This window comes from Canis lupus, chromosome 37 (genome assembly GCF_003254725.2).
Source record: "Canis lupus dingo isolate Sandy chromosome 37, ASM325472v2, whole genome shotgun sequence".
NCBI classification, from domain to species: Eukaryota; Metazoa; Chordata; class Mammalia; order Carnivora; family Canidae; genus Canis; species Canis lupus.
Genome location: NC_064279.1, coordinates 19,624,777 through 19,646,296, shown reverse-complemented (window position 1 = coordinate 19,646,296; position 21,520 = coordinate 19,624,777). Strand labels below are relative to the sequence as shown.

Below are 21,520 nucleotides of genomic sequence, written 5' to 3'. Positions count from 1 at the left end.
AGGGCATTTACCATGGTTTCTACACTAACATCATTGAATCCAATGATAAATACCAATTTAATTTTGATTTTGGACTGGGATATTTATTTTTCATATGGCATCTTTGAAAACTTTCATTGAATATTTTTGTTGATATTAGAATTGTGATTTCATATTACTAAATTCCCTATATGCCTTAATCTTTTTTATCAACTCTTTTTGTATTTTTAAATTTATATAGCGAAAATTTATTCGCTGATGGAAGGAAGAGTGAAATTTTTGTGTATACTCTTTTAATTGAAATTTAAAAATATTCCTCCATTTGCATTTCAAAATTTGAAAGAGATTTTGTCAAAATATCTCAACTACATTAGATATATGGGTACATCAAAGCGCTTATAAATCAGTAAGTAGTAGGCCAATTTTTAACACATCTCAGAGTTCAGAATTCCAGATATTTTTGTAAAATATTATATTAACATGTTATAGTTTTTTTTTTTTTTTTTTTTTTTTTTTTTTTTTTTTTTTTTTTTTTTAAAGATTTTATTTATTTATTCATGATAGTCACAGAGAGAGAGAGAGGCAGAGACACAGGCAGAGGGAGAAGCAGGCTCCATGCACCGGGAGCCCGACGTGGGATTCGATCCCGGGTCTCCAGGATCGCGCCCTGGGCCAAAGGCAGGCGCCAAACCGCTGCGCCACCCAGGGATCCCCATGTTATAGTTTTTGATCTTCCTGTAAAGTCTTTACTTTGTAACACTAATTTTGCAGAGGGTTGCATTTTTCCTTATCCTTTTTTGTCTCATATTGGGATTTTTGACTTTTCAAAACTTTAATGTTTCTGTCATTCTATGATTTTGCTGGATCCATATGAATTGCATATCTTAATTCATTGCTTAAAGTACAAAGAGTTGAAATAGAGTACACATCTTTAAATACACAGCAACTTGTATTTAGAAAGCATGAGGGCGCTTCAGGCATATCCTTATTCTTTGTCTTCCATCTTTTGAGGTTCAGCTTATAAATATGTTTAAATCTTAAATATCCTACACAATCCCCTCAACAAACTTCCCCAAGCCGACATCCTGCCCCCTTAGTACGCACCTCCATTTTCTCTTGCCTCTGTTCTCTTCTTGTCCAACTTGCTTCTCAACCACCTCACAGCAACTGAAATTCTGGTGACCTCAAAAAACACAACTAAGTAGTTCTTATTTTATGAGACCTCTCTTTACATTTGACATTGACAATACCCCATTTCCTGAAGGTCCTCCTGATTTGGCTCCCATGATGATGCAATTACTTGTTTCTATTCAATTATATTTTCTCATGCATCTGGTATATGAGCTCATTTTAGGTCATTTACTGGTCATTGGAGTTCCTTGGGTTTCAATCTCAGGCTCTGCTTTCCTCACTTTATGGAGGTTTCCTCAACAATCTTATCCACTTAACAATTTTAACTTTCTCCTGTACGGTCTTTTAAAATTGATCATCATACTGGTACTTTGATGCTCCACTACCACAGGCCCCTCTTTCCAGCGAGTGAGGAACATTTCTTACCTAGATGTAGGATGAGCACACTAGATACATAGTGTAGATCCATAAAACTGAAATGATCAACCCCTCATCCCCCTACACACACACAAGGAAAGGTGACCTGCCTTTTGCATTCTCTCACTATTGTTCTCACAGACAGACATTTGATTCATGTTTAATTCCTCTGACCTTTCCCCTCTGTCAAATCAGCCATCAGCTTCTCCCTTCCACCCCCATACTATTCAATATATCTCTCAAATCTGTCCCCAGGCCTCTATCCCAGTTGCCATTTCCCAAGTTTAATCCTTTTTCATCTCTTACATAGACTAAACACAGTCTCTGTGCCAGAGGAATCTACCTGGATCCCAGCTGACCAGCCTTCACAGGGCAGAGATCCATGTTAAACACAAACAAGCAAGTCCATTAGTTCTTTAAAACCCTCCAGTGGTTCTCCATTGTTTGCCTCTAAGCAAATAGCCTTCAAATTCTGGCTCCTGTCTAATGATCTGGCTTCTTTTCCTTCTCCCTGTTGCATCATGTTCCCTCCCTGACTATTCAGAATTATTTGTAGTTGTTCATGTGCACTGGACATTTCCTCAGATGTATGCTTTAATTCCCTGTTGTACCTTATCTATTAGAAATCAGTGCTACTCTCATTCTGGTTCTCAGCACCATGAACTTCAGCTTCCTGACTTTTCCATGGGGATTACTATGCATTTCTGAAGCTAAGTGTCCCTCCACTGTGCTCCCTTAAGCCACTCTTTGTCTCTTATTATATTTATCACATTATACAATATACATCTGGTTATGCATCTGTCTCCATCATTAAATTGTGAGCTCGTTAAGAGTAGGAAAAGTGTCTAATTCATCTTTTTCCCCCCTCCAGCTCCTAGAAGAGTAGCAACACTTAGTAGGCATGCAAACAGTTTTTTTTAATGGATGACTAAAGATCCTTCATTATTCACACTTTCCCCTCAAGTTGAATTTCACTTTCAAATATTTTTTATCTTTCAAAGGTTATTATAAAGACACAGATTGCAAACTAATCATAGCTTTTCAGCTTATTTCTACTTGGAAATAAGAAGTAGGCTATTAGTTTTACAAAATAGCAATACTGTATAAAAAGGCATTTTGAAGAAGATAGAATATGAACCAAGAAAAAATTAAGTTCTTTAGAATAAAATAAAAAGAAAACTATATATGAAAATTTGGGAACATTTTTAGTAGTTATTTGTTCCATTTTAAGAAATGGTTTTGGTTATGGATTATAATAGCAATTCAATGCTCTGTGCTACATATATATTTTTATTTATTTACTTCTTTAAAAGATTTTTTCATGATGTATTTCCCTTATTTTTCTACACTAATTTTTTTCTGGCCTACTCAAAACCAATCCTCAAAAAAGAAAACAACCTTCTACCTAGTAATATTATAGCAGATATTGGTGAGTCAAAGAGACCATGATTTAATTATTATTATACATAGTTATATTAGTTTACCAATGTTGAGAGTTAGCAAAAGATATAATGGGCAGTCTACCCTATACACAAGCACCTTATTACATCATTATATAGTGGTTTTAACTTCAGCTTCTTTTTCAGTTTTAGAAATTAGAGTTTGGGGAAAAATTGGGATCAGCAGAATTAGACAGTTCTATAAATCATAGCTGTAGAGGGACTCTCGATAATGTACTGGAGCTATACGTATTTGATGAGAGAAAAGGGAAAGAAATACAATTCAAGTACATTGGAAGATGGGAGAAATGATATTTCCATAATACTTCAAAATGCAATTCTAGGGACTGTATGTCAGGATTTTCTGTACTTCTATAATTTCACTTAAATGTTGATCTCAGTGAATTATTTACTTACCTGGTTCTCACTGTAATCATCTCCTTGGGGAGAATTTATTTATTTGTTATTGTTTCAGTTAAATGTGATGGCAGTTTAAAAACCTATTTTCGTTTGCCTGTTATGGCACTGTTCTTTTAAAAGAGAGTGTCAAGATAAACTGCAGTGTGGTGAAACCAGTTAATTTGCTTTTTAAATGAATTCATGTTTACAGATAAGTATGTTTTAAAAACAGTTACAACCAAGGAATGGAATAATGTGATTATGTAAAGTATCCATAAGAATAGCATTAAAGCATGTTAAGTCATTTTCTGCCATAATCAATCTTTAATGAGTATTAAGCATCAGGTTATTATATTATACTGAATAGCTCATGTTTCTTTTTTTATTGATTTTAGTTTTCACTTAAGCTTAAGTCCTTTTAGAAGAAACTGTATACATAAAACCAATTATAGTCATTGAAATATCAAGTAATTCAGCAAGACATGTACACATGAATGATGCAAATGAACTGAAAGTATTAGAAGTGAGTTATATGTATTTGGAAATAATCCACAGAAACAGGGTACAATTTCCTTTACTGTGGACATGTTTCTTTGCATTCCACTAGGATAGTATTTGCAACTTATTTCTCTGTATCCAGCAAGCAATAATCTTCTCACTGGCTTTAAATTCATAGTGTCCCAAAACTGTCTAAAAACTGTAATTAAGAATTTGAAACAATTGTATTTATCTTACTGATTCTTTTCCCAAAAAATGACTAATTTTTCTTTTCCTTGTATTTTTAAAATTTGGATCTTCTGCAGGTGCATAGGCTCAAGTATTGAAGACTGCATCGGCCTGATGGATAGGTACTTGGTGTGCTTGCTTCCCATGTTCTTCCTCCAAGGCTCCTTGTGTGAGCACTGGTGCATGTGTGTGCATGCCACTGTGAATGGAGAATGATGTTTTCTGTTCTGTAATTGCCTGCAGGTGTAGCGGTCCCACTAGTCATGACTGCATTTATTATCCTTGGACGGGCCATTCCACTTTACCACAACATGCTAGGTAACATCTACCATGTTTCCATTTTGTCACTCAAATCTTTTCCAAATTATCATGGATAAAAAAACTAACCAGTTGGGTGAAATTTATAATATGTTAAATTAGGAAGTTATGAAACAGGCTTATAACAATACTTTTCAAGCCACATTCCTTACCTTTTTTCTTTATTCCTTATAAATTTAGAATACAAATTAGTAGTATCATTGATTTTTAACTTTGTACAATTTAAATAGGATTTCGATTTATTAATCAAATATTTTGATTAGAGTATTTTTTATTAATTTTGTAGATTCTTGCAAAAATATTTTTAAGAGAGGAGTTTGTAAAAGTTGACATATTTTTGAAAGATGTTTCTTGTTTAATTTGATTCATTTTCTGATTTTATATTATTTTGAGCTGGTTGGTGTATTCTCTAGACATCAGAATTACTGTAGACTAAAGGCAATATAGAAAATACTTTATGCAGGTAAAAGTACAAATTGGAATTAAAAAAACAAAGTATTCACTTAGATTCATACAGACACCAATGCATGAATGTTTACAGTGGCTTTATTCAAAATCACGAAAACCTGGAAATGACTCAGATGTTCTTTAATTGTGATATATCCATACATTGTAATGCTACTCAGCAACGGAAAGAAACTAATGACATATGCAAAATATGGATGGATCTCAAATACATTATGCTAAATGAAAGAAACTAGACTTAAAAGAATACATACCATATGATTCCATTTATATGGCATTCTGGAAAAGGCAAAGCTATATGGATAGGAAATTGGGCAGTGCCGGTGGCAGTGTTGCCCAGTGTGCCTGGCAATGGACATGAGAGGATTTAGAGGGATAATGAAATTGTTCTATATCTTAACAGTGGTGATGGGTACATGAATGTATGTGCTTCTTAAATATTATGATTCAGTAGATTAAAAAGGATGAATTTTACTGTATAAATTATATTGATAAATTTGACTTTTAAAACATCTCATATTTAGGAAATGAGTAACTTGGCAATGTTATGTAGAAATACTGTTTGCTTTCTTTTTTTTAAGATTTTGTTTATTTGAGAGAGAGTACAAGTCGGGGGAGGGGTAAAAAGAAAGAGGGAAGCAGACTCCTTGCTGAGCAGGGAGCCCTATGAGGCACCCCCAGAACCCTAAAATCGTGATCCAAGCCCAAGGTGGATGCTTAAATGACTGAACCACCACCCAGGCACCCCTTGTTTGCTTTTTTTATGAAACAAATTAATTGTATCTTTTGCAAGACAGAAAGTAGTGGTAAATTACCAATAGCAGGATGATAGTTTGGGATGAAGTATATCGCCTTTTAGTGTAATTTTTTATTCAAATTTAACATGCATAGTGTAAAAGTATGCAAAATATAGGTGTAAAGCTCAATGAATTTCTCTAAATGAAACATTTATATAACCATCAGTCAGATCAAGAGACAGAAAAGTACCAGAGATGGAAACACCCTTGTGCCCCATTCCAAGGATTACCATTCTAAATGCTAACACCAGTTCGCCTGTTTTTGCACTTTATATAAATTGAATCATACATATATGTTCTTTGTATATGTTCTTTGTGTATGTTGAAACGTACATATATGTTCTTTTGCTAAATATTATATTTATGAGGTTCATCTGTGTCACTAAATTTAGCCATATTTTTCATTTATATGAAATATTTAGCCTATAAAAGTTTTTAGAACAATCAACTAAGGGATGTGTCTTATTAACAGGTTTTTAAATTAAATTATTTTTTAAAAGGATGCTGTAGAAGTAAGTGATTTATACAACAGTGGCACTTTGGCATTTGGGACCAATTCAGACTAATTAATACAGTTATTTAGAGCAAGGTTTAAATTGTGGGAAAAAAATCCGCAAATGGAAAAGAGAAAGAGAGTTTCTAAGGCCCAAAGTTCAGTTTTATACACCAAGATCCATTTTAGATTGTTCCTATATTTATGAAATTATTTTCCTCCTTGAGACTTTGGTTGAGTCACTGCAGTATCATTTTGAAGAGTGTTTCCGCATTTGATTCAGTGACTTTCTTATAACTATTCCAGCCAACTAATGAGAGGTAATGTAATGTGTTGACTAAGTATACTGTCTTTGGAATCAGATTTTCTAGGTTTAAAGTGAGGCTCTATCATTTTTTAGATGTGTAACCTTGGGTAAGCTCCTTCAATTGTCTGAGACTTCCTTTCTTCATGTATAACATAGGAATCTTAATATAGTTTATAAATTAGTTGTGAGGAATGAGTACATAGAATAGTGCCTTGCTCAGATAAATCACTCAGTAAATGTTGTGATTTATTATTTTGCTATATAACAAGGCTTTTAAATGTTGGGGTTGGGAGAACATAACTCCCAGAGGGAGGGGGAAGCTCTCAAAGTCACCCAGGGAAGTTTCATGTGTATTTCTACCCCTCATGGTGGGTCCCTTGATGGAAGGGAGGTTATTTCTTTCTTTGCCTTGATAATCACTGTCATAATAAGGGTCACTGGTATGGATGGCAGTAGGTCATAGGCAGAGGCATATGCAGAGACAGAGAAAGAGTTAAATCCATAGTGGTAAATCACTAGTGGTTTTCAATATTCAAAATCATAGTGTATCTTATTATAGATTTAATATTTCCAATATTTAAACAAAAGTAGTTTGGGAATTTTCAATCCTATTACTTACCTGGGTTCTTAGGCCATTCCCTATAGTCTCAGACTAACATAATTCAGATTAGCTTTGTCATAAATAGGTAACAATGTCCCATAACAGTATGGATAGTACAGTTCATCCATCATTCCTGTAAAAAAATCACCCCTATAATGCCTTTGTACAGGTAAAAAGCAAAAGTTTTTGTATTTGAAAGCCTGGATTCAAGTATTTGCTCTACCATATTTCTTATGTGTAAAATGGAGATGATAATGATAATTTTTAAAATGGAAATTTTTATACCTCATCAGCTCAGTATAAATGTACAGGAGCTATTATTTAGTATATATGTTCATTGGTGGTAATCACATGCCCAGTTGAAATATTGGAAACATAATATTTTTTGAAAATGTTATGAGGTTATGTTCTACTAGTATTGTATATATCAGTAGGGCATAAATCCAATAGTTTAGTAACTACAGAATTGACGTATCAAAATTTCTCAGGTTTTAAGCATTTACTTTTTTTTTAAGCATTTACATTTTGTATCATACTTCTAAGTATAATAATTTCTAAAAATTGGTAGCAGGGAGCTAATTGCTTCTTTTAGAAACTCTGGATATCTTTTGAATTTAAATTTAAAGCAATGTCAGTTGTGTTGACTTGTCAAAATTATTTGACTTGTCACAGGCTGTTCATAAGGCAGTTTGGAATTTAAATAAAAGACTTAGCTTGGATAAGTTTATGGGCATGGAGCATTTTAACACAGATTGGATGAGAAGTGAAAGTAACAAGTAACTTTTGGGGGGGGTTCTTGTTATTGTAGTAAATGCTCATCTCTCTAAAATGTGGTGGGTGCACATTTAATTGAAAGCAGGGGACTAATCTAGCAATATTTCAGTTCACTTTCCATTTTGAACTTGCATGATAGTTTTTAAAAGCTCTGTCTTAATTGATTAAAGTAAATCTTACATAATAGGCAGATAAAAAACATAGGAGAAAATAACTGTTATAAGTTTCGTAAACCATGTTTTAACTGGGAGATTACCCAAATGCCTAGTTTTCCTTTAGTCACAGAAAATTGCTTCGAGCATGTAAATGTGGCCATTTCGAAATATTTAGAATTCATACTCCCTACTGCCCCGTTATGTTGTATCTGTTTCCTAAACCAGCAGGAAAAAAGATTGAAGATTTAAATGAAAACAGGTGAAATGTTTCCAATCTTGATCGACTTTCATTTTCTAAGCAGTGTTATTCTTTCCCAAGCCTGCAATTTGTGAATTGGTTTTCCACACTCCATTTACTTTACAGGCTGCTGCTGGAATTTCTTCCAGGAAGATTGGATAGGATGGAAAACAATTTTTTTTTCCTGTAGTGTCCTAGACTATGAAAATAATACTTGACTTACAGAACTTCTCCATACTTTCCTTGTCAGAATTAAATGCCTTAAAAATAGCATTTACCTGTGTTTTTTTTTCTTCAAGAATCTTATAAAGAAATATTTTCAGCAACTTTTTATTTATTATTCTTTTTGTATTCTATTTATTTGAGCTTGCACACAAGCTATTTTCATAGAGATTGTGATGGAACAAAGTATTCAATTCTATTCTATTTTAGTTTCTTTGTCAAATATATATTCAAAGCATTTTATAAATCTTAGTCTCTTCCTTCATCAGGGTCCACATTTGTTCATCTCAATGAGTAAAAGCTCTGTTGGCAAAGCATTTCTTTTTATTAGTTAGGACTCCAAAATGTAAACTAGTAATTCTTTTTAAATTTGTGGCAGAAATTATGAAAGCTGCTAGATAACTGTTCAAAAACTTGTATCTGGCTATTTGCTCCAATTCAATTATTCTAGACACTTCACAATATGAAATAAAGTAACTGAAATCAATTTCATTCTCTAAATCTCATATGGGCAAATATTTGAAACATTTTAAATTCCTGTCACATTTCAATGCCTGTATCACACTTTTATTTTATGGGATAGTGGTTATTACCAGAGAGGTCACATAACAGTTTATCCTTTAGCAGAGTGACCCACGTGTGATATATGAGAGAGATGATGTGATATTCTTGGCACCACTTTCACAAATGGAACAATCTTTTTTCTTTGTTTGTTTTGCCCTCAAGGAACTTAGTTCATAACTTATGTCCATATCAAATGGTCAAAACAGCCCATAGATGGTTTCCTTAGATGAGTGGCAGTTGTGTTATGATCTTTTAGTCCAATAAATAAAAGTACTCAGGCTTTTTATTATAAGTCTATCCTCAGTCCACCACATTCTGTATATTAAATTTACTTCTGAATTTAAGAGAGTTCAAAGAGGTGAAGGAGAGGGTGTGAGTTTCTTCTTTTCCAGCTGACTTGTGTCCCACAGGTTTCAGTAAATATAAAATACCAAAAATCATGGAAGAATTCTAAGACAAGAGCAAAACTCTTCAGTAGTTGTTAATTACTGTTCATATAGTTGGATGTGGTGACTTTAAATAAAAGTATCTAGTGGCACAAGGTTGCATCAGAGGCCTTTTTTTGATATCAGAATGTTTACATATTGTTACCAAAGCTTTTAGGGATCCTAGGAACATTAATATTATACTCAAACCTGCTAACTGTAAAAACGTGACCAGAGAAAATCATGCTTATGGTTGAAAGTCAAAAGAGATTTTTAAAAGCATTGACTTTAGAACCATAATAAAAAAAATCTAAAGATTGCATTATTGAACTGGGAAGATTTGATTATACGCATTAAGAGTCAGATAAAAAAATTCAAAAAAAAAATTCAGTGGATTGAGGGATTCATTATGAGTACTTTTTTCACTCTTTCCTATCAGCATCTTTCTATCATATAGAAATTACAATGTTTTATAATTATTAATTTCTGATTTGTAAAGATGTCAGGACTGAGTATACTCCATGGTCTCAAAGCATCTTAAACTTCATTGAAATTCATTTATTTTTTAATTAAAAAATTCATTTTTTATTAAAAATGAAAGCTAATGAGTGAAATATGTTCCTGAAGCCTCTGCCCCTTTATTTAGACAGATATTTATAATTTTAAAAGTACTTTGCATGTGCTATTCCAAGGTTTGACCTTGTCATTGTTTTCTTATAAAATACAATTTAGGAGTATAAATATGTTATCAAATTACTCAAGATTTTTTTATTGGGATTTTAGTAGACCAGAAGTGTTAAATTCTAATTCATAACATCTTACTTCTTTTTTTAATAACATCTTACTTCTAACTAATGCCTTTTCAAATAAGAACTGTCTAAATTGCAAGCAACTAAAAATACAAACACTTCGTAAACATTTCTGTAGATAGTACATATATAGATGCTTTGACGATATGCAAAGGAAGTGAAAAAGTAGTAGATATATCAAAATGAACAATTTAATTCCCAATAGAGAAGTTATATATATTCAGAAAGAATAAATATTGTCCCCCCATATAACTTAGGTAGATGTTGTATTAGGCCCTAAGTATCTTTTCTTTTTTCATATTTCCTATTTAACTAAAGGAATCTAATTAACTGGGACCCCCTTCTGTGATGTGGTTACATAAAATGATGTGTAGATATTAACTCAAATTGCTCTCTTTGTGCTTTTTTCTTATTACTTCAACGTATTCCCTACCTAATCATTCTTTCATAAACATACAATTATTTTTCCATACTATGTATGTAGGCAGGAGCTAATTAACAGAGAGCACTTTGATTTACCAACGAAATTCCTCACAGTGATTTCATTTTCCTCTACCATCCTCCCTCAAACCCAAAGTGATTTAATTTCATTGCAATTTCAGTACTAAAGAATGAATGATAAGGAAAGGGAAACCCACCTCTAATAAACTGTGAATGCTTGTAGCCATTGCAATTTTTATGGCATTCTGTTAGATTGCCCAGAGTAAAACATTCCATATGCTTGAGTCATTTATGGAATAATTATAGTTACTTTTAGTAGAGTAAAAATAAAGCAGCAATAACGAAAACCTCTTACCATAAAAAGTTTACTTGTTGAAGTGAAAAGAGTTTTTTTCTATGAACAAAGAAAATTCTTTTTCCAAAGTGTCTTCATTCTTGAACTTCTGGATTCCACATCCCAAAGTTCAAGTCCTAAGTTCAAATCCCAGAGTGGATAGCACCATTATTCTATGCACCAAGAAAGAAAGGACCAGAGGGAAAACCAAAGCACCAAACGAAACTGAAACCAGTTTTTGTTTCTTTCCCAGAATAGTGTTGCTTTTTCTAAACTCTTCTCAGGCCAGAGCTTGTTTTTGCCATTCTTTGAAAGAAAAATCCTAATATATATCTATTAGGTGCGCTACATTATCACATCTAATTTCATGATAAGAATATAAAAATAGTTATTACTGTTATCATTTTACAAATGAGGAAACAGGTTCAGAGTAATTAAGCAGTTTAACAAAGATCACTTAGCTAGTAAATGGCAAGGCAAAGATTTGAGCTACAGTGTGTCTGATTGATTCTAAGAACCACATTTCTGTCTTTCTACTAGGCTGGTTCCCAAATGGAAGAACAGTTAACAGCCATTCCTATGATGAGGATGATTGAGTATCTTATAGTCTACTTAAACAATTTTACTCATTATCTTTCTTTTAGTCTTGACTTTTACCTATTAGACCTTCCTCCAATGATAGGATTTTATATTCCTTGTCCTCACATGACATATTTGGTTTAATACATTTGACATTGCTTGGTCATAATAGAACAATGCTTCCCATGATCTAAGCATTTAAGCTTGTGTAATAGTAACATAGTGTGAATATATGTTAATATATATTTATTATTAATATAGCAGTGACTAAGACATTTACAAGTACATATAGGCTCAATTTTTAAAAATCTCTTCTAAGGTGACAGTTACTTATAAATTCTGGAGAGATTTGTTAAAATTACTGTGGTTCCACATGAGAACTACTTCCATCAGATATGACATTAATTCCATAATGCTGTTACCCCCCAGACTCACCTATTAAGGGTGGAAATAAGAATCAAAATTTCATGGACACTCAGCAATAAAATAACAGATAACATAGTGCTGGGCTTTATCAGGCTTTTCCTTCCTTGTTCATACTAGGATATGTGGGGTGGGGCGGAGTTTATCGAGAGTAGCGATGAGTTCAGATGGTAGAGTATGAATCCTAGATTGTATATCACTCAATTCTGTTTGATAAGGTGAAAAGTGATTTCTGCTAAAGTTTTTTCCCACTGTTGATACAAACATAACATATTTACTTCTTTTTTGAAAGGGTAAAATAAAACAAAAAACGCCTCTCTTACATATATGCTACTCAACAACAACCAGCCAGCAAATATTCGCTATATTTACTACATCTTAGGAACTGAGGAAAGAATGGAGAGAAAATTAATGTAGTCCCTAATATCATGAAATTTACAGTAGAGTGGAAGAGAAAAGATAGTTTATATATTTACTATGAAGAAAATTATACATAGATTGGATTGTATGGTTCCAGGAAGGAAAAGAAAAATATAAACACTATGACACCTGGGTTTTTTACCTGAGTAACTGAGTGAAAGGTGATGTCATAAACTAAAAATGAAGACTCGGAGGAAGTAGAAAAAACCTTATAAGGAAAACGAAATATTATGTTGGGGCTATGATAAGCTTGAGATGTTTATTTGATATCTGAGTGAAAATTTTGCATGGGCAGATAATTACAACACTCTGCAGCTCAGGAACGGGGTCTGAATCATCAGTCATATTTAAATCCATAGCATCGGATGAAATTCCACAAGCACAAAGTGTAGGTGGATAAGAAAACTGAATAATGAGCCTTAGGATGCTCCGCTATTTAAAGAGCATCCGGGAGGAGAAAATATATAGCAAAGGAGATTGCAACAGAAGGACTAGGGGTAGAAGGAAAGCCAATAAAAAAAAGGTACACTGGAAACCAAATGGACAAAATGTTCCTAGACAGAGGGGAGTGGGATGCTACAAAGGTAGATGATGAGATCAAGAGAAAGTGGGTTTTTGCTTGTCTTACTTAAGTTGGGAAACATTGTAACACATTTATAAACTGGTGGAATGATTCAAAAGAAAGAAGAAAATTATATTTCAGAAGATAATGAACAACTGCAGGGAAAATTTTCTTTAGTTATCAGAAAGGATAGAATCTAGTGCTAAAGTCAAGAAGTTGATCATAAAAAGAAGCAAAGATTGTGCATATATTATAACTGGAAAGGATTCAGAGTATATAGGAAAATATGCAGGTAGATGGTGGATTTGATGGTAAGGATGATGTAATTCACAACTTATCCTCTTTTTAAATGAAATATAAGGTGATGTCATCATCTTAGATTAGAGTATGGGAGGCAATATTGGGAATTTTAGGAGAGAAAATTTGATAGTCTATCAAAAGTACAAGTACATCATCCTAGAAGTACAGTAATATTTGGCAGTGCTGATGGGTATTTCTAGTTTTATATTAGAATGATTTCAGTTAGCATTGTTACGTTTAATACAGCTATGCTATGATTGTTCAGATGTAGACATAGGTACTTGAAAATCTGGGTTTACCCAGGATTGAAGTTTTGCCAGGTGACTACTTAAGACAGAAGGTAAACACCATTGAGTGTATGCTATATGAAGAAGAAATGATAACAACAAAGGGTCATAAAAACTAATTTGAATAATGAGATAAATTGGTTTATAAGGGAGGCTGATTTACTGTGAAAACACAGTAAGGTCAAGGCTGTAGTTCCCAGTACCATTACACACTGTTGAATTAGGGATACCAGTGTAGGTGAACTGAAAAGAGAAAAGCTGCTATTCTGAAAGTAGAGTGCTCAAATAAAGATTCTGGAGGTGATATAGTTACTGATATATATAAATAGGTAGTTTAGTAAATGGGAATGGGTGACTGAGACTATTGGAAGTGAATAATCAGGGAATTGGGAAACCAGGAAGTTGGATAAAATTGGATAATGGGGTGAAATGAGAAGATTCAACAAATATTTAGAATTTAAAATTAATTCCTGGACTTAGTGATTAACTGGATATGAAGTAATTAAGAGAAGAAACTTCTTAATTATTCTGGCTTGAAAACTGAATGTTGAAAAAAGTAAAGGAGATGTGGTGTAGTGGGATGGTCCTAAACTCAGTGTGAATTTATTTTTGGGTGTGTTAAATTTGGTATGGTTTTGACAGATCTGAGTGATGTTAAGTAGGAAATTTAATGTACAGATGTGGAGTCTATATATCAACATGGAGTCAAAGTGAATAAAAATTATAGAAATACAAAGAGTCAAGTGTTGATATCTTTCAGGAAGTTTACATGTGAAGAAGAGAGAGGGAAATAGTTGGAGAGGAAATACTATCAAGAGGAAGAGACTTGAAGATGGATGAAATTTGAGTTGGTTTTGAAAGACCCTGTAGAGAGTGAAAGGTGGAGATACAGAAGACAGCAATCATCAGTCATAGCCTTTTCCTGAAAAAGTTAGAATTAGGGACAAAGGAGATGTGAAAGGATTAGACTTGATGATTAAAATCCCTGCCACTATTTTATGAGGCAACAAATATAAGGCAGAGAAAGATGCAGGTAGATGGACAAAGGCTGGGGAGTTTCTGTTTTAATGTTCTATATTCTCTCTGATGTTAAATTCATCTTGCCAGAAAAGAGGAGGATATGTTTTAGTGTGTGTGCATGTGTGAAGGGAGTGATAGTTTGGAATATCAAATTCGTATATAAACTGTGCTAATATTTTGCATTAAATATTCTGATACTAATTCTCAAATCATCAATAATTTGCAATGTGTTGGTTCACATGTATTCAACTGAAGGTCACCCTATTTTATTTTTTGCATGGAAAATAACAGGTTATGGTTTGCTATCAGAGACTCTGGACTCATTAAATTAGAAGACTGTTAAATATTTAATCAGAATCTAACAGCATCCTGTATGTGTTCTAGGAAATTAACAGATTTCAATATCTGTAGTGATAATTGCAATATGCTGATATATTACAATTACTCTAAATTACATCATTACTACAAACATCATCAGTTTTTTTGTGTGTGCAATTGTGCATTTACAGAACATTAATATATCAGGAAATCAGACTGAAACATTTTTCCTATTTCATTTTTTTTTTAAATGCTCTTAAGTAAGGAACTATGATGAATAGTCCCTTACATAAAGTATCTTTGGGTCTGATTGTATTGATGTAACTAAATTTATCCTCAGTGATTCTTATTTTAGCCATTTTTCCTATATGACTCTCTTTAAATCTAAAGCAAGTAAAGATAGAATTCACCATCCTGTTGGTTAAAGTTCACCAGCTGTAATTTAGGTATTTATTTTTATTTTTTCTTCTTCCTGTTTTTCTGTAAGATTATTATCCTCATATATTAAAATGCAATTTAAATTAGAAAAATAGTATGTTCTCAGTATATTAAATATAGATGTATATGTGTATATAGGTATGTTTATCCCTCCACACCTTTATCCATATACTAATACATACATACAATAATAAGGGTTTTGTTTGTTCACAGATATGGAGACAGACTCCACACATTACTCAGCAGGCTACTTGACTCACAATGAAACATTAAGGACAGCTTTCCAGATCAATAACTATAACTCCTTCTTTTTTGGGTTGCATTATTTTCCCGAGCATTGATTTACTACCAATCCTCTATTTAAAGATAAGCTAGTCCTAATTTTATGATTTTTACAGATTAGAAAATAACATGTATGTGTGTGTATCTGGCATTAAAAAAATATATTTATCTAGGCATCAACTAAAATACACTGAAATATTCAATTTTATTCATATTTGCTAATATTGGTTCAAAAAAGTCAGGCAACACATTAAAAATTATAGAACTAAACATTTACGTTAGAAAACATTTCAGTTACAGTCTAATTTTATTTATATATATTTATAGCTTATATATATATATATAATTTTAAAGCAAATCATTTTTATACCTATCTAAAATCAGATTAGATCAGTTCCATTAAATTATGACTGAAAGTCTTTGCCCAAAAGTTGCCAAGGACTAAATGACTTAGATATTTCTTCTAATATGTTTATAGTTTTCTTTATGGTACCATCAATCATGTTACAGAGAGGACTTGATGAATAAGGAACATTAAATGTCTTTGAAAGTTTGTAGATTTCCTAATTGGTTGTAAGTAATCCATGATGAACAGATATACATATACAGACCTTTAATATTTCAATAATTCAGTTCGATGACGTTGATCCTATGTAGTTTTGAAATAATTTTAAATAAAACTTTAACAATTACAATCTTGGTAATGCTTAAATCTTTTTATAAAATACTAAGACTATATTTCTTTTAAGAGTTTCTCCCTTTTTTCTCTCTCACTTTCTTTCTCTCTCTTTCATGTTCTTACTCTCCTCTAGTCACTATCATTACTTGAATAATTGGCATGGATTTTATGAGTTGATGTCTGTTGCATACCATCTTAAATTTAAAATTGTGTTCTTTAGATTGTTTTGTTTGTTTGTTTTGATTGTTTTTCCAATAGCTAAAGTACTAATATACTTAGTGGTACCAAAATATATTCAAGAAGAAATGTTAGTGTTCTCCAACAACCAACTCAGTGTCAGAGAGTGAAGTTAGGGAGTATTTACTGCTATCTCTTGTTCTCTCTTCTTGCCTTAAGAAAAACTGAAATTTTGCATGAGCTTGGATGGTACAATTATAGGTACAGGTAAACCATTTGCCTAGGTAGTATCCCAGGCAGAAAAACAAAGATGTTTAGTTTGTAGAAGTCGAAGGTTTTGTAGAAGCACATCAGTCAGGAAATTTAAAAGGAATATGTTTAATCCTTACTCTTTTTAGATTATTTCCATAATGACTATTTATAAAACAAAAAGATTTCAAAAATATTTTCTCCTGGATGTCCAAAACAATATATATCATCAAATATGACCTACTACTGTTAATAGTATAAATAATTTCACTAATAGGAAAATAGACAACAGATTAAAAAAATAATATTCTAGCTAGGAAGAGAATCTGGTTCATTTAGACATGTATGTTTGTTTTCCACAGTACTAGTGATTTCTTTTACATTTAAATGAAATGGTTTTAGGCAAAGTTTAAGATTGCTTTGCTAATATCATTACAATGTTATTTGAATTGTCCTAGATTTATACATACACATATAAAACATATATAAATACATATACATACATGTATATACATATACATGTATGTATACATGTGTGTATATATTTTAATGTATATTATATATCATATATATTTCATATATATATAATATATATATATAAAACATAGTGGCTCTAAATCTGTATCCAGAACATCTGCAAAATCATAACATCTTCTAAGCAATGGCTTTAGAAAAAAAATGTGTTTCCCATAATTAGAGATGTGCTCTAATTAGAGATTGGGCATTTATATTAGTTTAAATAAGAGTTATGTCACTAAATGTTGTTATTAGATGCTTTAAAACGCATTTTTGTGAACCCAATCACAACAAAACTCCCCTTCGAATATAAAAGCAATCCATTTTGTGCTAAAAACATTAAAGTGGGGTGCAATGATCAAAATTTTTTGCAGAGAGGATTTGTCTTTTCTCCAAGTCCTTTGTGGAGTATTTTCAAAGAGATAGACAGAAACAGCCTCACCCTCTCATTTTTCCCCCTTGGATTACTTCCAATCTCCTATGGACCCAGAAATTAGAGAAATTGGTTATTAGTGTTTTGCCAAGTTAAATGCTAATGAATAACTCTGTTTTCTTCATGTTCTCTTTATTGACCTTCCCATATAATATTTGCTGGAGGTCCGTTAAGCTAGGAAACATTTTACTACTTTTGAACTTTGTCATCCCTTGAAGACAGATGACAATGCATGTGCTATGCTGTTCATTGTAACACATTTCAGAAACTACATTTTGGAAGAAGTTTTATAAGCTACTACTTAGTGTTACTTGTGAAAGTATAAGACATTGCCCCCTGCCCCCCCACCCCCCAAAAAAAGTGTTCACTCAAAACTGATGTAGGTACAGCCTAGTGGATAACTAAAGAACTATGATAATCCAGCTGACATAATAGAAGGCCTGGGCTTATTTACTGTTATCTGGAAAGAGAAAGACCATTTGTTTATCTCTTGTTTTTGAGAATTGGATTATCTCAGGATAATGCATTCAATAGTTCAATGCAAGAAAAGATGGAAAAGTTGGAAAATCTGGACATAGTTCCTTTTTGGTAATATACTCGTAAGCCACAAGTAAAATAAAGCCTGATGATAGTGGTTTGAACAAATAATTCTGTGTGTTGTTCTTTAAAATATAGAAGTCTAGAAGTGAGGGAGGTATTGCCATTGGCTCCATGGATCAGTAACATCAGGGCCAGAATCTATGTCATTTTCTTATATTTATATTTTGGTAACAGGATGGCTGCTGTAGCTCTACACATTACATCCAAGCACAAGAAATGATGGGGCAGGTTCCATCAGCTGTACCTGTTCTGTGTCAGAATTCCTTTTGCTGACTTTTGCTTTCTTCCCTTGGCCAGAAATATGTTGTATATTCACCCCAAGGTGCAAAGAGAAGGGAAAGTTATTTAGCTTTTTAAAAATCACTAGATTAGAATGTGTTAGGGAGCAGGGGATAAAGAATGACAGTTGCGTTAATCAATCAGGGATTTTGATGCAGGATGGGGGGAGGGTAGAGATGAACGAAACTAAAACAGGCAAACAAGCATCACAAATAGTCTAAGGATTCGTTCTACCAATTTCCAGAGAAAATACTATTATACCAACCACTTTGAAATCAGGAATAAGCAAATATTAAATATGTATCAGCTTCAATCAGAGGGGCATTAAGTAAATACCTCTTCCCACTTTCTTTTCATTAGAAATATTTTCCAATTATTTTTTCAAGTTTAACAATATATAGGAAGCTCTGAAACTGTTGAAAATTTATGTTGTTTTTAAGACTTGGTTTCAAATAAAAAAGTATGTAAATATTTATATAAGTATACTATTCATTTAGTTATTTATTCATGCAGCAATTATTTATTTAGTGCTTCTTTTTAAGAGACAAAAAACTAACCTCTAAAGAAGATGAAGATGACTGTGACAGTTCCAGCACTTAAGAAACTTATATTTGTACTTTTAGAAGTAGAAATGTCATTATTTTACCTTTAAGCTCTGAATAGGTACCCATGGCCATTTCCCTCCTGAAAGTTATTTGAAAATTATGCATTCTTCACATAAATAAAATCCCTTAAAAGGATAACTTTACTCTAGAACTCCTAGATGAGGTAAATTAACCTTGAAGTCAGTGTATGCCATGGGATATGTTAGAAGTAAATGTTATAGATTAGAAATAAATGAATATTTTCCCTCGAAGAGATAGATTATACCTAAGGAAATAAGAAAGGAGTAATAACGAGCAAGAATCTGAGTATATGTTTGTAAACTTTTTGCTAGCTTGAATATGTGGAATGTGGAGGAAAATGGAAAGATAATATTGCCACTTGCCAAATTAGGAGAGAATCAGGGAAAAGCAGGCAATATTTGTTTTGGGGGGGTGCGGGGGGAACGAGTATTGAAATGAAAGTTTACTTTGGAATTACTAAAGCTGAGAAATTAGATATGTAAGTGGAAATGTCAAGTAGGCAATTGGACATACAGTGGATCCTTGAACAAGGTGAGTTTGAACTGTGCAGGTCCTCTTCTTTGTCAAATTTTTTATAGTACAGTACTATAAATGTATTTTCTCTTCCATCTTATTTTCTTGATTTTCTTTTCTTTAGCTTACGTTAGTGTAAGAATATAGTATATAGTATATGTAATACACAAAATATTTGTTAATCGACTATGTTGCTGGTAAGACTTCTGGTCAACAGGAGGCTATTAGTAGTTAAATTTTGAGGGAGTCAAAAGTTGTATGTAGATTTTCAGCAGTGCAGAGGGAGTGAGCGACCCCAACTGCTGTGTTGTTCAAAGATCAACTGTACCTGAATTCAGAGGAGAAGTCTACACTGAAGATATACATTTGCTTATCATTACATAGATAAAGAGATGGATGATATCACTAGGAAATAAATGTGTAGGTGGAGAAGAGAAGAAATCCAGTGTTTATGTCTGGGGACCCTTCCATATTTAGAGGTCAGAGAGGTAAGGACAAAGCAGCAAAAAATCCTGAAAAAGACTGGCCAGATCAAGAAAAACTAGAGAAAAGTGGTGTGATGGAATTCAGGTGTTTTAAGAAAGGAAGTGTTATCACTCATATGAAATGTTACTAAGTGATTGGTTAAGATTAGGTCTGTCTAAGAAATGACTCTGACTTGACCATCAAGAAACCATTGGTAACTTCGACAAGAGTTGACTTACTGGCAAGGTAGAGAATAAAAAAGTGATGGGAATAAGTTCAAGAATCAAGAGATTGTAAATGAAATGTGCAATTACATATAACTATTTAGAAAATAAATGAAAAATGCTGAAAGGTCTCATCAAGTGGAGTAATTGCATCTGTCTTAAATATCCTATCACCTAAATATCTTATTTGCTATTTGATTAATTTAATGATAATTATTGAGAAGTTTTTAGAGAATATTATTAGAAGGTATAGAGAAATAAAAAAGTAGAAATAATGGTTCCTATCTTCATGGGGGTTATAATTTACTGAGAAATTAAAAAAATAATCCAAGAGGAATAATTCTAAATAATAAAATCACATTTAGTCTGGGAATGTATAAAAAAAACCACATAGTGCTGAGGAGAGATACTCTTGTAAATACAATAATAAAATGGAATGAATTATGTCACAGAGATGGCAATAATATTGAGGCCATTTATTAGCACTTAGTACTTTATATCTGGAACTAAAGCTGTTCCTTTGAGAACAACCAGATCACACACACACAAAATATGAAGTGGCCTCTTTCTGAGTGGTTTGTTTAACTGTCTTTTTCAAATGAAGAACTTTCTTTAAGTTTTAATTTTTAATGCCAAACTTTAAATTCTCCAAAAAGGGAATGCCATTAGGTCTCAAAAGTAACAAGGACATCCATATAGGCTTATGAAGGTATCTGACTCCAGCCTGTTCCCTGAGTAAAGGTGCTCCATGAACAACAGGGTGAACAGGATTTTTAAATGTATTATAATTTTAAAAATGTGTGATGCCTGCAAATAATTGGTCTCAAGAAGTCAGTAAAAATATATGAACAAAAACAGACTGAAACAGGAGAATCGACCTTAATGAGAGAAATCAAGCATGTAAAATAGCAATCTCTCAGGAAAACAAAAGAAAAAGAGGAGAGGAAGGAAAAAGAAAGGAAAAACCTCTCTTGAGAATCCTGCTTTTCGTCCTCTGCATGGTTGGCATTCCCAGGGGAAAAATCCAAAGGAAATGACATTATGTATCTGTGACTTTCTCTAATTAACAAGGTAAAGATACTAATCAATATAGGTT

General features: G+C 32.6%; 1 protein-coding gene across 9 annotated transcripts in view; it reads left to right on the top strand.

Annotated features, from left to right (window-relative positions):
- ERBB4 (erb-b2 receptor tyrosine kinase 4) overlaps positions 1–21,520 on the top strand; it is a 1,110,465-nt gene that overhangs the window by 854,972 nt on the left and 233,973 nt on the right. For 5 of the 9 annotated variants that reach the window (XM_049106414.1, XM_049106413.1, XM_049106415.1 and 2 more), the window contains 2 exons: positions 4,169–4,213; positions 4,335–4,409. In XM_049106414.1, the coding sequence (XP_048962371.1) occupies positions 4,169–4,213; positions 4,335–4,409 (120 nt within the window). The remainder of the gene's footprint in view (positions 1–4,168; positions 4,214–4,334; positions 4,410–21,520) is intronic. The other 4 variants (XM_025441721.3, XM_025441718.3, XM_025441722.3 and 1 more) reach the window with 2 other exon arrangements.